Here is a 15,276-nt window from a genome sequence, read left to right as displayed (position 1 = left end):
CCAAAACAGGACAAAAAGGCAGGAAACGCCCCGTGAGGCAGGCTGAGCAGCATTACGCCTCCACACTGCTCCAGGGCCTGTCAATCGAAGCCCAAAGCAAAGACTTTAAAAAAACTGATAAAACCAGCATAGTAAGAGATATTATACTCTTTTCAGCGTTGTCACGGAAATAAACGGTATTTTCAGAAACAATACATGTCTTTGAGGCCAGGCTTTTACGTTTTTGACAAGTGTAAAGTCCCCATTGGTTATTGAAACTTCTGGAGTTGCCCCTCACCACTAAGGGGTGGTATCACAGCAATGTCAGCCCCTCAACACGAGGACCAAAGAGAAGTGCCTTCCTCGCCTATACCATATTGTAGAAAATGTTCACCTTATTCAGGAACATGCAAGCGGGTGGAACATCTTGTATTCGTGGCCAAACTGTAGGCCTGACTTGAGCTCATATTGGCTTTGACAACAGATAGCAAGCAAAATATACATCTAAAAATAGTGAGGTCACTTTTTAATCTTGCCACTCTGTTGAAAGCCTGAGGTGAGGCAAAACATGTCTTTTCTTTTCTACTTGCCCCGCGCTCACAGGAAGTGCTTACACTAAGTGCAAGGGCTTCAAAAACAAGAGTGAGTGGGGCTGAATAAGGTGAATACATACTGAATATTACATGTATATTTTAAAAAGTCTAAATCAAAATATTGCAATAATCTATAAAGGTTGTCAGATCCAAGAGCAAAAGAGCACAGCTTTAAGTCTACAGTGTATGCACTTTACAGAGGAGGGCCCACAACTTTTCAAACTACAGGAGAAGCACCAGTTCGTTCGTAAGAACATTTAAGACCAAAAAAAGACGTCCCAAATTCTATCCCCTGTGTTGAGGAGGACCAGGCCGAGGCCCTTGTATGCACCATCAGCTCACAGCTCCTGGCTCTGGGTCCTTTTCTGAGATCTCGTCCTGAATGTCGTCTGTGTTTCCTGAGTCGGAGCTGGCCACGGAGCTAACTGAGGGAGAGTTCCTGCCTCCTTTGATCATCCTGCGGCAGGTCTCCATCTGCACGTCCAGACCACGCTTCATGGAGCACATCTCCATGTACTCGTGCAGGTGTCGGTTCATGTCGCTTTTCGCGGTTGCCAGCTCCATCTGAGATGTAATATGACATACTGTGAGCTCAGATTCTTGCTTGTGAACAAATTAGGTATGTATAATACACAAAGTTATTCGAAAAAGCTTTTAAAAATCAGTTCTGCTGCAGCTCACCTCGATCTCTCCAATGGTATGCTGGTACTCCTGCTCTCTCGTCTTAAATCGAGACTCTGTTTCATCGATGAGGCTGCCCAGACTGCCGTCCTGAGAGTCCTGAGGGACATTGTCAGTTAGTTTTGAGACAGAGAGTGCAAGTTTCTACCGTTTATATAGTATTATTACTCGTTTAACTCACAGGGTCAGGGCCTTCTCCGTTTTGGTCACTCGGTTGGGCGGGGCATGTTGTCACGGCGATGGCGCTCGGCACGTTGTAGTTTGTGAAGTCCTCCCAGAGCAGTAGTGTATCCTCGTTCTCCTCCCACGTCAAACTGTCGCAGTCATCGTCAATGTCAAAGGTCTCCCGCCTGGCAACAAACGAGTTATCATCTGAGCAATGGCTGCAGGGGGGACAAAGGGGCGGAGAGACAAGGAAACGAGGGACCGTGGAGATAAACAGGGAGACAAGGACAGGAGAGGGAAGAAACACAGAGGAGAGATCACAGCCACGAGACTCAACAATGGTCACAGACAACACAGAAGCACAGAAGGCATGCAAAAACTGTATTTAGATAAAAGTAACGACTCATGCTTATGATACAATCTTACATTTCAACCAAACTATTGTTTACACTAAAGGCTCATTCATACTTAACAAGACGCAAGAACTTCTTGCATTTATTCCTGCAGAATAAATGAAGTCACTTTTGCCTTTTAGCCATGGAAACATTTTGTAACTGACGACAGTTACATGGCGACAAGGCAAAAGTGACTTCATTTTGTTCTGCAGCTCAGGGTGCAAGAACAAGAAGTTCTTGCGTCCTGTGAAGTATGAATGAGCCTTTAATTGAAGCTTGGATTTACTTTTATATATCATCTTAATTTCAATTTTTACTTTTCTTTTTTTTGGTGTAAATTCCCTATTTATTCGTTACAAACCTCTGTTACAGTAATGTCATGCAACACCTCACATAAACACCAGAGGGAGACAAAGATCTACTGTAAGACAACGTCACAACACGGACACACAAGGAGACCAGACAGTGACAGGGCTGATACAGAGGACACAGGCAGCACCACTTACAATTGATTGAGCATCCGCTTCATTTCATCAGTGATGTTGATAGAACCAGGTGCCTCCTCCTCTGACGGACTGGGCTCGGCGTCCATCTCTGAGCTGTCCTCATCGGACACGGCCTTTCGCTCCTTCCTCCTGCAGCAGGCTGTGGCTCCCTGTCCAAACACAAAAAAGTCAATATGATGCATGACACAAGATGGCTGATAATGTGGGGTTAAAACATGAAGTGTCAATAGACGCGGGTGGTGAGCCTACATTAGAAAGCTTGCCAGCCTTGTGATTAGCATGTTACATGTACTGTGAAGACCAGAAACTTTCTATAATAATTTAGCTTTTTAACTTTGATCTAAATCAGGAGAGTCCAAAGTGTGGCCCGGGAACAAAATGCAGCCCTCAGACCAATTTTTGGTGGCCTTCTTGCTGAATCGGTACACATCATCAGAGATATTCCTTTTTATTTGAAATCCAATAACTCAACACAATTCTAACATACTAAAACAGTTTAAACCTCTGCTAGTCGAAGGTTTGGCGGCACTAACCACTGATCTATGCCCCTTTACCCTGTGTACGCTTCAGTACGTGCCCCCCCATGAATAGTGTGGACACCCCTGATCTAAATGGAATCACTATGTTTATCGACTACTCTAAGAATTAATAACATCAGTCGGGTAAAGTCAACTATGGTCAGGATTAGCCTTTTTTGCATGTTTTAGGTTTATGGGTTTATGGGGGGAAACCGTAGCAACCTATAAACCCCACCCAGACACAAATAGAACATGCAAATTCAAATAAAGATTAAATGATAAAAAGGGCAATAAGCCGGTTGTAAAATGTAGGAGCAGTTATTGGTTATGGTGTACATATAGTTTTTTCCTATAGCTCCCAGTGGTTGACGACAGTTGAACATGAGCCTGTCCCGTCGGCACAATATGATAACCTTGAAGGCAGTGACCACATCAGCATTTCATCTCCCTTCACTGTATGAGTGGCCGGTCTGAAAGAGCTACAAGAGGCTTGATATACTGTCACTGTGTTTACATGGTGAGTTTATACTCGTAACCAGATAAAGACTTCTGACTGGACTTTTTGCCTCTGGCTGATTTAATGATAAAAAGGCTTAGATATTGTTTAACCCACAGTAGCTTCTCGACAAAATTGGCTCATGTTACATCCACCATTTTTGTGGCACCCAAATTAAATAAATAACAATCACACAATATTACAATACCGTCTTGGAATTGTTTTTGGCCTCCATGGAATAGAAAGTGATTTTTCCACATGCATGTGGCCTTTCATCATTCTTTTTCGACCCACGTCAGAGCTGTCAGCACTCCTCCGAGCCGGTACTCACCCTCTCGGGGAGCGATCTGGCCGGGCTGACGCTGAACATTTTGGACATGTCCTCGGAGTTTCGTTGTTGGGCGACGTCACATAGTTTGGCCGTGATGTCAATCCTTCGGCAGATGTCCATGTCCACGCGTCGCGCCTTCTCCTGGATCTGTGAGTCCAGGTCTGACATTTGCTGCAATGAAGCAAGAATGAAATTGATTACAAAAGCGTGAGCTGACACACCCTCACCTAGAACTGTTTTGTTTGCTGCAGTATGGGTCGTATTGGTGGTACACTGGCTCTTTTTCTCGGCAAAGTTTGAGAACTGCTGCACCGCTGACGCCATATTTGCATTTCTGCACTGAATACTAATGAGGGGGGGGGGAGTTGGCTTCTAATCACCAGTGACTATTGCAAGTAAATTGCTATTCTTTAATGCTACTTCTGCTAATGCTGAACTATTAACTTATAATCGATAATAAATGGTGGCAAGTTATTCCAAATGAGATGATTAAAAAGTGGACTCTTTAGTGGCTCACAGTGGCAAGACACAGAGTAACACATTTATATTGCAGAGAACTATTCTTATAGTAGGCAAACAAAAAATAAACACAAAACAGTTTTCTTTCAAATCTATTTAGCTTCTATTGCAACACATACTGTACTGTGACTTGTTGGCCACCATACCTCAGCGCCGAACTAACCTATTTGCAAACTATTATCAAACTTACTTTCCACTGTGTTCACACAAAACCAGCAGGATGGAGGATAGCGCAGAGAAAAATAAAGACAACAAAAAGCATTGATGAAACAGAAATGACACCCGCCTATATTTATCCCTGAGTTAGCACAAGCTGCGACGGGTCCGCCGCAGAATAATGGGCTGTATATCAGAGGGGAGCAGGCCTGACACTGAACAATACTGAACAATACTGGGAGAGCAGAGGAGGAAGTGGTCCCAGTGATATACAGCTGATTGAGGTCTGGTCAGTGGGAGCTTGTGTCAGAAGGCTGGATCTTAAAAGCACTATTTAGAAGAGGGTCTATCAAATTTTGTACAAACTTAGGATATAGAGAAAGTGAGCACAAACAGATATATACAATAGAAATAAAAAGGAGAAGTGGCGTTCAATCCTAACGTGTGGACATTATTCAGCGTTTGTTAGTCTGCTCAATGTGTTTTTTCTATAGCCGTTAGCATTTAGCCATTAAACATCCCAAATTATGAAAGATCCAAATGTTTTCTGCTGTTGTCAAACCATCAACTACATTTAGGTGATACCAAAGCCTAGTTAGAAATCATAAAGATTTTACTTTAAATACAAATTAGTGTATAAAAGTGGTCTTTGAGCTAAATAATAAACCATATTCAGTTAAATTTCTGCTTTTTTGTGATAGGGTACACATCGTATGGCCATTTAGCATCATCTTATATTAAGTTAATGATAAAGAAACCACAGAAATTCTACAAAAGCCATGAAAAAGACATGCCATACCTCACCATACTTTAATATAGGGCCTGGCTTCACCATTCAGTTAGCTAACAGCGCTTCCGTGATTGCTCTGTATACAGTTACATACTTTGTCCAACTCTAAGGGTAAATTAGAAGCTTGTTTTTGAACATTTCACATAGTACACGTGTTGGTATGCATGTGCATTGTGGACCAAATACTTACATCAGTCATTAAACTTTTGAACACGACCACTTCGGCTTTGAGTCTCTCCACCTTTTCGTTCAGCTCCCCCTGCACCTCCTGTGACTCTTCGGCGCTCTGGTAGGAAAAATAACCGCAATTGTACACATTTATATGCTACAGATAACACATGCAAAAGACGAGTACTAATGGGTATTTTCAACCTGATAAATAGCTGTAAAACATTTGTATAGATAAAAACACTGACTTGAGTTATGTCCAAACAAGGACTAAAACGATGATCATAAGTGGTAAAAATGTGTGTGCCCTAGAATTTGGGCTCTAAATTCTAGAGCCTAAATTCTGGGCCCTAGAATTTAGTATGTGGGTAATTTCCTACAAAGTGTAAGAAATGACCTACACTTTGACAGTGTAGGTAAATTCTTGTTCATTGTAACTTTGTTACACAAACTCTAATCACATCCTGTATACTTAGTGTGTGGTGTGTTTATTGTGTGAGTGTTTGGTTTTCAATGCCATCTGGATTGGCTGCAGCTTCAAAACTGTAAAGGTCTGTTTTAACCTTAATTGTAATATACAGATGTTTCAATTTGTAGTGGAAAATTGTACTTTTAGCAGGTCTATTGAAGTAATTAGTTTTACGTAGATCTTAATGATATCACATTAAACAGGGGGCTGCACTGGGGACACAGGGATTTTTTGTTTGGTATAATAAATTGAACACATTGAAATAAGCATTAAAACGCTTTAAAACTCTAGTTTATATTAGACAATTGATTATTTGATATGTTGCCTCATGCCTACTCCATGTGTGAACAAGCAGACCAATGCTTCAGCCTGTTTGAAACCTACATTTAGATGTAGGCTACAGATTATATGTTGTTAAATTCTTGTTCTAAAAAAGCTTGAATAGTCTGACATGGGCCATCCCATACATTTTCACTACGTCAAAGGAGTTTCTAAAGCTAAATGGTGCGGCTAATTTACATAATTAATTCAGCAAAAATAACGTGAGCGACCTGTGGGTTCTGTCCATAGATTTAATAGTCAAAGATTAGTGGGTCCCATTCAGCCCCATTCTTTGTAATGGTCCCGAGTCGTCTGTGAAATTTACATGGCTGCTCAATCTCCTACTACCTGTTCTCTAAAAGGACAAAAAGGCCCCGCCCTCACAGGGTGGGCGGAGCCGCCAAGGAGCTCAGCTCCCCGTCATGAGGACCACCAAGACGCGTGTTCCTCGCACACTGGTTTTGTCACTGTTTTGGCCTGATGTCAGTGACAGTAAATAAAACGACGCCCCTGCATTTGCTGTGCTGGTCTAAGGTTGACTGCCTACATAACTGAACCTACAGTGTTATTTAAAGTCTAAAAAAACAGCAAGAAATGATTGAACAACAGTGTCAACAATGAGGGATCGAGCGGATCCTGTTGGGAATGAGTATTGACCAGTTGATTGACAAAACACTTATATTAGATATTAAGAAGTTTGCACAGCTACATGTTTATCTGAACAGTAGCTAATGGTCTGTCTTATCTGAACGCTCTCTTAATGTCCCTGTAATACAGTTGTTCTTATCTGACACATCTTTTCGGCTATGGCTGGTTCCTGCTGCAGCCCTGTAAAATCTATATTGAATAAAACATCACAGGACTGAGTTTCTGCTGCAGCGGCAGCTTCACCAATCCACCTGCTTCCTCCTTAAACAGTATTTGTAAAGCCAGAGTCTATGGTAAAGAAACAATAAGCCTTCATTGCTTATTCACCTTATGAAATGGAAGATACTGTACATTTGACAGACAAACAAAAAAAGCCCGGCTGATCCTAGAAGTTTAACCTGTGAGCTCTTCTGGACAATACAACACCATTTTAGTGTGTGTGTGTTTAAAGTACACATGCTGCATGAGTTATACTTAGATGGCATTTATAAGATCTTGTTTTCGCACATTCCCTAAATACATGCTCTGACTCTACTCTAAAGACGACATGGAAGCACTCCAAAGTCTTTCCTGACCCTCCTCAGTGAGAATATTTATTGATGTTTGTCCCAACCTGCCGCCGTTCTCACTTGCTGTTATCACTTTTTTGTAAATATTATATAAATAGGATATAGTATTGGTGTAATTCATTGTTTTGGTCAGTTGTAGAAATGTGATCAACTGCATCTTTTAACATGGCTTGGCGTCTCTTCAGTCACGCTGGATATGTCACACAGATATGTTTCACGTTTGTGCGTCCAACCTGCTGCAGAGACTCCACGGTGGACTCCAGCTGCTGTCGGCGGGTCATCTCCTCCTCCCATCTGAAACACACAGCACAGTCCAGGGTCAGATCCTGTGCGCCCACTCCCCCAGGGGGGCACTAAACGCAGGTACAATGGGTCTTCTGTGGCAGCAACACTCCCATATCTTATTACAGCATGAGCTTGACAGTGCAGAGTAGACCCACGCCCCATTTCGCTACCATGTCCGGCCTTTTGTGCTCGACCTCCTTTGAAACCAAACTGAGGTGATAAATTGAACAATAGACTCAAATTCTGCACTCGCGATTGGAAAAGCTGTGCAGCAAATTTAACAACTTTATTTACAAGCTTTGATGAGTGTGTTTGCGTGCGAGAGTTGGTTAAAGGGGGGGGTATTATGCAAAATGGACTTGTTCAAGCTTTATATCATGTTATTATGTCATTCCCTTATTAAAAACATGCCTGAAGTGTTGCCTTGGCACATTCACGTATTTACGAGTAATCTGTAAAAACTCTGATGGCGGCCATTTTAGGGATAGGTTTGCCTGAGTCCTCCTAGGAACGCCCCCACCTCCTGGAGACGCCTCCGAGCTTTCGTCACCAGCCGAGTAACCAACCACTGCTCCTCAGCAGAACCCTCTCCCCACTGATGCCACAGACAGCGTGTGGAGGGGGCGTGTCAGAAAGGGTCAGAGGTTCTTAAAGAGACAGAGGCCTATTTCAAGACATTCGCTGCAGCCATTTTGAGAGAGCGATTTTATACAAGGCAGTTATTCTAATTTACTGCATTTACAGACCAACAGAAGGTTTGTCATCATTGCAGTGTGCTATAGACTGGTGCTATGTGATTGAAAAAAGCATAACACCCCCTCTTTAAGGGAAAAATCTAGTAGATTCTTTGCAGCCACTCTGCGACAGTCAAATTAGAGTGACCAAAACTGACCTAATTCATTTACTTCAAGGATTTTTTTGCCATAGATCCATAAAACACTCCAATCTCACAAAACGATTGTAACACTGATTATTTCCCCCTTTGGTCAATGAATTTAGTGCCTTAGATCAGGGGTTCTCAACCTGGGGGTCGGGACCCCAAGGGGGTCGCGGGACAGATTTGGGGGGTCACCAGAGTATATAGATAAAAATATATATTATTATTATGGTATTGTAGCATACATGCTATTTTGCCAGGATGCCATTATTTGTTCTAAATTTGATTAATTTTATTTTAGCCATTGTTTTTTCTTTGTTTTTTAAGAATTATATAGGTTATGTCCCTGTTTTTCCCATGGTCTGACCCAGGCGGGGGTCACGGTCCTAATGAACTGTTATAATGGGGGTCGCGGCTCCAAAAGGTTGAGAACCACTGCCTTAGATGATGCAGTACTTGATAAATTTGCACCACAGAAGATCACAGTTGATTCGTAGATTTTGCAAGAAACATTTGGTCTTTCGAAAGTAACACGAGCATCAGAGGCCTCGGGCTATGATTAGAAACATGTGCAACAAGAGCTTAGGCAATTCCTCTGACTTACCGTCAAATGAAACACTGATATGAACAACATTACTACCTCCAGTCTCTTCTGGAAGGCCTACTATCATATATGACCCTAAACAAGTCAAGAGGGCTTCTTTAACCCCTTACCCCCCGCCTTAACTGAGCGTGTTTGCTCCAGTTCGGCTTCACCCAAATCTAAAAGCTACTTGAAAAAAGCAAAACGGAGACGAAAACAAAAGTGACATAAAACGTGCCAGAAATAACAATAACGCGATAACAAAAACATGAAGAGTGCTGAAAAAGCAAAATAAATGCTACAAAAGAGCGACTCAAATAATGTGACGTAAACACAAGAAAAATGTGCACAAAAACAGACAAGAAACCCCACGGCAAAAACGTGACAAAAAATTACAAATTACAAATTCTTTCGAATGAGGCGTTACACTGGTCTCTCGGTTGTAAACCCTAAACGCAGGAAGCTTTTAGATTTGGGTTAAGCCGAACTGGAGAAAATGTGCTGGGTTTAGGCAGGGTTTAAAGCAGTGCTAAGTAACTCATGCCCCTAGAGGCCATAAGCGCCACTGCCGGTGTCGTAGCATGTTGCGGTTTTTCACTCATTATTTGTCCGTGAGAGTAAATACTACGCTGACAGAAAAGACAAAGGGACAGAGGAATATTGTACATCCAATTACACAATGGAGATCATTTGTTCACTCAAACTTGGCTGTACTGTTTAAGTGGCGCTAGCCCTCAGTTAGCTTTGCCCATTAGCCTGCTAGCAAAAGAGCAACAGAAAAGCAGCAAAAATGTGACAAAAACACAAAAAAGAGGGAAAAAAACACAAAAAAGTGCAACAAAAAGTGGCCAAATTTGACAAAAAAGAAAAGTGAAAAAAGTGACGACAACACAGCAACAACGCAAGGAAAACACTGATTTGGTCCATGTAAACAGAGTCTTCACCTAAACAATTGAGTTGTAAAAGTACATTAAATTATTATATGGATCCGTATATACTGTATATATGAGGCTTGCCGCCAAACAAAGACGAAACCTCTTGAATGAAAGGTTTCGTCAGCAACACTATGAGGTACAGATGACGCCTTATGAACTTTTGTTGGTCACTTCCAGGGGCGGACTGGGACTGAAAAACAGCCCTGGACTCTGACCAGCCTGGCCCAAATTAGCGTAATTGTGCACTTCCACAAACACCACCCGCCTTAACATGAATGAGTGCATTTTCCCCAGGTCGACTTTTTATTATTATTTTTTTGATTGGTATCATCAGCAAAAAGAAAAAAAAGGTGGTCGTAGAAACAGAAGCAAAATCATTAATATAAATAATAATGGTCCCAAAATTGAACCTTGTGGCACACCATACTCCACGGAATTCCTTTTAGATTCATGTTTTTTTTTATACTGGGCTTTACCCAAATCTAAAAGCTTCTCGACTGGAGATCAACAATGTAACGCCTCATTTGAAAGCTAAGACCTACAAAAGTGATGGAAAGTTTTCGTCACGTCGCCACATTTTTGTCATATTTTTGTTGGGGTTTTTTGTCCGTGTTTTTCTCATGTCCTCTTTTTCTCGCTATTTTGATGCTTTTCTTTTTAGCTTTTAGATTTGGGTAAAGCTCGGTTGAGGCGGGACCGGTGGCCCTAGAGCCAGTGGCCCTTCTGTGCTCTTCCAGAATGGACATATGGCCAGTCTGCCCCTGGTCTTTTCCCACTGGTTCTCAATCTGTGCTGTGGTTACAAAAGATTTCTGTATACTCAAGCTTACATCAAATCAGTTCACATTCTCCATTTCACATTCCTTTGGTCAGGGATTATCCTGGTCATGTCTTGGATTTAGAATTGAATTTTGACCTTTCCGGAGTCTCATTCGTCCTCTGGTTTTGGTTTAGTTTCTTTTTAGACTTGGTTAATCCTGGTTTAATTCCTGCTTGGCCTTAATTCACCTTAAGTACTGAAACATATATATATATATACAGTAGCAAAAATATCGATCAATCAAGGTACAATTAGTCTATAACACCCTCACAGCTGATCTCCACCTGCACCTGTCATCCCTCTATTCCCAAATGGAACAGGACACAGTGCCGTCTGTCTGAAGTAGTGTAAGTACCAAAAGTGCCTCTCAGCTGCTGCGGGACGGGGGTGAGATGATGGTGTGTGTGTGTGTAGGGGCGTCCCTTTGGGGTGGGTCAGTCTGGATTTGCTTGCCCTGTTGTTAGTTGTGCATTCCCTCGTGTATAAAATTAGCTACAAAGACAGCTGAGCAACTCTATTGAAAACTGGGAGGGTTAGCTTAATCTTAGCATTCAACTCAACCTTAGCCTACCCCCATGGATCACCCGGACATTCACTCGCCTAAACAAAATCCTCCTTGTTCTCGTTCGGGACGCCCTGAATGTATACTGTCTAATTACAGAGGAGTATCCCTGGGTGGGACAGTGCCAGTTCTTTTGCAGATTGAAGCCCTGTTTTTAAAAAATGCTGGCAGAGCTGCTGCACTGTGGCTGCTGCACCACTCTCTCTACTGGGGGCAAATGAGTTCAGACTGCATTCACAAAAACACACTGGTATAATCTGCTCAGTCTGGTAAGTCTATTAAAGATGTGTGTTCAAAGATACAATCAAGACTGTTCAAGGAATAGATGCACCCGCTTATTTTACATGAATTAAGAATGACAGCTGACATGAAAATTACAAACTCTCTGTAGCTTTGCCCAAATGAAAGGCTATCTAATGTAAACCGTGTAACCAAATATCCAATTACAGCATAGTTTCAAATATTTGTCCAAAACAAAACACTGTCTCATAGCAAATGTTCTCTGTGATGCATCTCTGTGTTTTTTAGCCAGTCAGTCACAGCTGGGGTCTCCTTACAAGGACAGGAGCGGCAGGAGCGGCAGGAGCCTGTGGACACTCATATCTGTTTATAGACTCACACATCCTGCAGTCACGCCACCTACTAAATAACATCAGGAAACTATGGCGCCGCCATGTTTATTTTTCAATGCAATTTCTATAAAGGCACTCCAATTATGGCAATATAACCATATTGAAAATAATGTGAAATCGAGAACAAGTCTGAGCGTTATATTTCTTTTTAAAGTAATTAGATCGATTCACTATATGTATCACTTTATTCTACAAAACCTATTTAGTTTAAACACATTTTCATCACATTTCATCATTCATCAAGCCATCATTTGTGAATATTAAGTTTTAAAGCTTTCGAGATCACTAAAAACCTTGTCAGGGTGGCACAACTGTAAGAACAGGGCTTTTATTTTGAAATAAAGAGTAACAGCAAACAGGATATGACATCAGCCACAAGAACAAGTAGTTTTTATGGCTGAGTGAAAAGGTTTGAAAATCTCTATCAAGAATTGAGGAAAAAATAACTTTTTTCCGACTCATAGGTAAACTGTCACACTTTCGGTGTCAGGTGGTACAACCAAGGTAAAAATTTGTCTTCCATTTGTTTTAAAAGTAAATGTTTACCCATGCTTACAAATGCTAAAGCTAATGTATGAGTCCACATTAAAGCCAATTCAATTTGAAATTAGTTTTTAAAGTCAGGTGGTGAAAGTGCCAAAATTTTCAAATTACCATCTAAAAATGATTGGGACGCACTGATCCAATACTGGTGTAAGTGATCAGAGTCAATACTAGAAAAAAAGATCAGATATTGGTTTCAAATATCCGATACTGAACCGATAACTGTTTTGGGCTGACAACGAGCACTATGTCTGTGGTTCTCTGGTTTTATTGCTGATTACAGCATCAGTCAGTTACAAATTACAGATGAAATGTTCCGAGGAGAAAGGCTGTCTAAGATATAATTGTGACTTTGTACAAATTATCGGAAACTATTTACATTTTTTGCACCACCTGACCTTTTTTATGTAGAGAAGCTTAAAAAATACATTTAAATACATTTAAATGTTATTTAACAAACATAACTTGTTTAAACACATGATTATCGACTCAAAAGTATGCATGCCATCAGTAAAAAAAACAAAAAAACACTTTATTGAAAATATGTTTTTAGACCCCTTATACATCATTGACCCATGTATAAGAATCATAATGGAACTGAATAATTCAGAGAGGACGACATCGACGGAGATACGGTTTGTTATTTATTGCTATATTAGATGACATTTTAAGGAGAAAGTAGTATTTTTCATGGCATTTCATAAATAACTTCAAATGTGAAGAGGTGTTCTGAAGTGAACAACCCAACACTGAGCGCTGACATTTAGTGACCTTTTACAAGAAATTTATAATGAACAAATGTTGTGAGATTTGGCTTCATGTCAGACGACGTTTTGACACTTTTCTGAGGAAAAGGGTAAATCATTCTTGCAACATTTTGTAACAAAGGCGATGATGGCGGTCTCTAGGAAATATATCATTTTCCAAAGTGAAAGAAGGAAATCATGACATAGAAATTAAAATATCAGATTTTAGGGAAAAAACAAAGATCTGAAGCTTGTTGTTGTTGTTGTTGTTGTTGTTTTTTACCAATGCAGGATAACTACAGGTTGGAGCAAGTAAAAAGCACTTGAAGCACAAAAGTCCTGTTACATAAGGTTTCATGATGGTTTTTCTAAAGCCCTTAAGCCTTTCCGTACTTCAGAAGCATCCTGCCTCTCTCATTGTATCATCTGTCCCATATTGTCAAACAGGTGAAGTCATGCGTCGTATCAAACTCTCTGGCTCTCACTGATTTTTGTCTGATGAACAAAAACATTCCTGTGTCCGCGCCAGTGGACACTCCCTCCTGCGGTGAAGCAGCTCTCACTCTCTTCTCATGCAACCGACCAACCCAGGATTCCCATCATTTTGCCGGAGGAAATATTTCAGGTGTTTTATAAACAAGCAGCTCAAAGTATTGCACAATGTTTAATTAATTTTAACTGAAAAAACAAAATAAATAAAACGTGCAAGTTGTGCAATACTTGATCTTCGAGACAGAAACATGCCCAAACAATTTGAAGTGTACGTTCCATCTTTGATTATCTAAAGAAGCAATTTGTCTATTTCCTATTCTTGTTATTTGAAATTAGCCCCACTGTGGAGGGTAGATATATTTTTACTAGAGTACTAGGGATGTGCTCAATATTGTATCGACTTGTGAATTTTGATAGAACAAAAGACCTGCCACTTGACTTGAACACTGATCACTTGGATTTGGACTGGACTAGTTCAAATAATGAGGACCTGAGGATTATTGGAATTTTTTAAAATTGTGAGTAGACTATATGTCTGGGTTTACCTACACAGTGACTCTCCTAAACAGTCATACGTAGTAGTGTAAACCATCTCAGGTTTCTGTAAACCTGACACAGAGCAGACCATCTTTAGGTTTTATATCTCAACATACTGTAGTTCCTCACATATACAGGCTGCTGCATTCCAGTGCTTGTTTTATTGATTCCCACTGACAGGTTTCAACAGAATGTAATAAATGTTATCTTGAAGGAATCATAATAACAAAATACCACAGATAAACAAGCAGTTAAGTTAAAGATGAAATACGTATCTGATCCAAGTTAAAGCAGCACTATGTAACTTGTTTACCTTCATAAATCCTTTCCATAGTCCCTCTGGAGGTAATACAAGTGTTAATGGGATGATTGGGGGGTCTTTCATCTTGCAACTTTCCCTGCCCCCAGGTCAGAGCCACCAATACACACTAATAGAATCACGAAGAAAAAGCTAACAGGCTAACGGGCACAGCTAACTGTGGGCTAGGGCTACTTTAGCAGTATTTACAGCCAAGTTTGAGTGACAAAAATGATCACCATTGCATAATTGGGTTGTGGCACAATGTACAACATCCCTCTCTCCCTTTGTCTTTTCTGTCAGCGTAGTATATTACTCTCACAGACAATTAATGAGTAAAAAAGCGCAACATGCAGTGATGCTCATGGCCTGTAGGGGCTTACTTACTTAGTTCTGCTTTAAATATATACAAAAATATATATTTGTACCATAGAGGCAAAGGTGCTTTTATTTTCTATTCTGAATTAAGATTACATTTTTAGAACATTTTCCCCTGGACGTATTAGATGCATCATCTCAAGTCTATTTGAAGATTGTGCAACAAAGCAGTAAATACCAGAAGCACTAGTAACTTAGAGATGGGACAGTTAGGTGTGGTCTGAATCATTCCACAGGGCCCCGGTGCCTCATAATGAACGTGTGAGGAGGACCACACCCGTTTGG

The 15,276-nt window shown here is 40.8% G+C and overlaps 1 protein-coding gene across 2 annotated transcripts in view; it reads right to left on the bottom strand.

Annotated features, from left to right (window-relative positions):
* Nucleotides 1-558: 558 nt before the first annotated feature.
* Nucleotides 559-15,276, bottom strand: part of iffo2b (intermediate filament family orphan 2b) — a 31,907-nt gene continuing 17,189 nt past the window's right edge. Inside the window, exons 2-8 of one of the 2 annotated variants that reach the window (XM_079578304.1) lie at nucleotides 7,538-7,598; nucleotides 5,320-5,415; nucleotides 3,665-3,835; nucleotides 2,320-2,468; nucleotides 1,435-1,636; nucleotides 1,254-1,352; nucleotides 559-1,136 (exon numbers count right to left, since the gene is read on the bottom strand). In XM_079578304.1, coding sequence (XP_079434430.1) covers nucleotides 906-1,136; nucleotides 1,254-1,352; nucleotides 1,435-1,636; nucleotides 2,320-2,468; nucleotides 3,665-3,835; nucleotides 5,320-5,415; nucleotides 7,538-7,598 — 1,009 coding nt within the window. In that variant the 3' untranslated portion in view covers nucleotides 559-905. The remainder of the gene's footprint in view (nucleotides 1,137-1,253; nucleotides 1,353-1,434; nucleotides 1,637-2,319; nucleotides 2,469-3,664; nucleotides 3,836-5,319; nucleotides 5,416-7,537; nucleotides 7,599-15,276) is intronic. The other variant, XM_079578305.1, reaches the window with a different exon arrangement.

Source organism: Gobius niger, assembly GCF_951799975.1.
Source record: "Gobius niger genome assembly, chromosome: 20".
Lineage (NCBI taxonomy): Eukaryota > Metazoa > Chordata > Actinopteri > Gobiiformes > Gobiidae > Gobius > Gobius niger.
The sequence above is the reverse complement of the archived record's forward strand: the minus strand, read 5'-3'. Positions and strand labels throughout refer to the sequence as shown.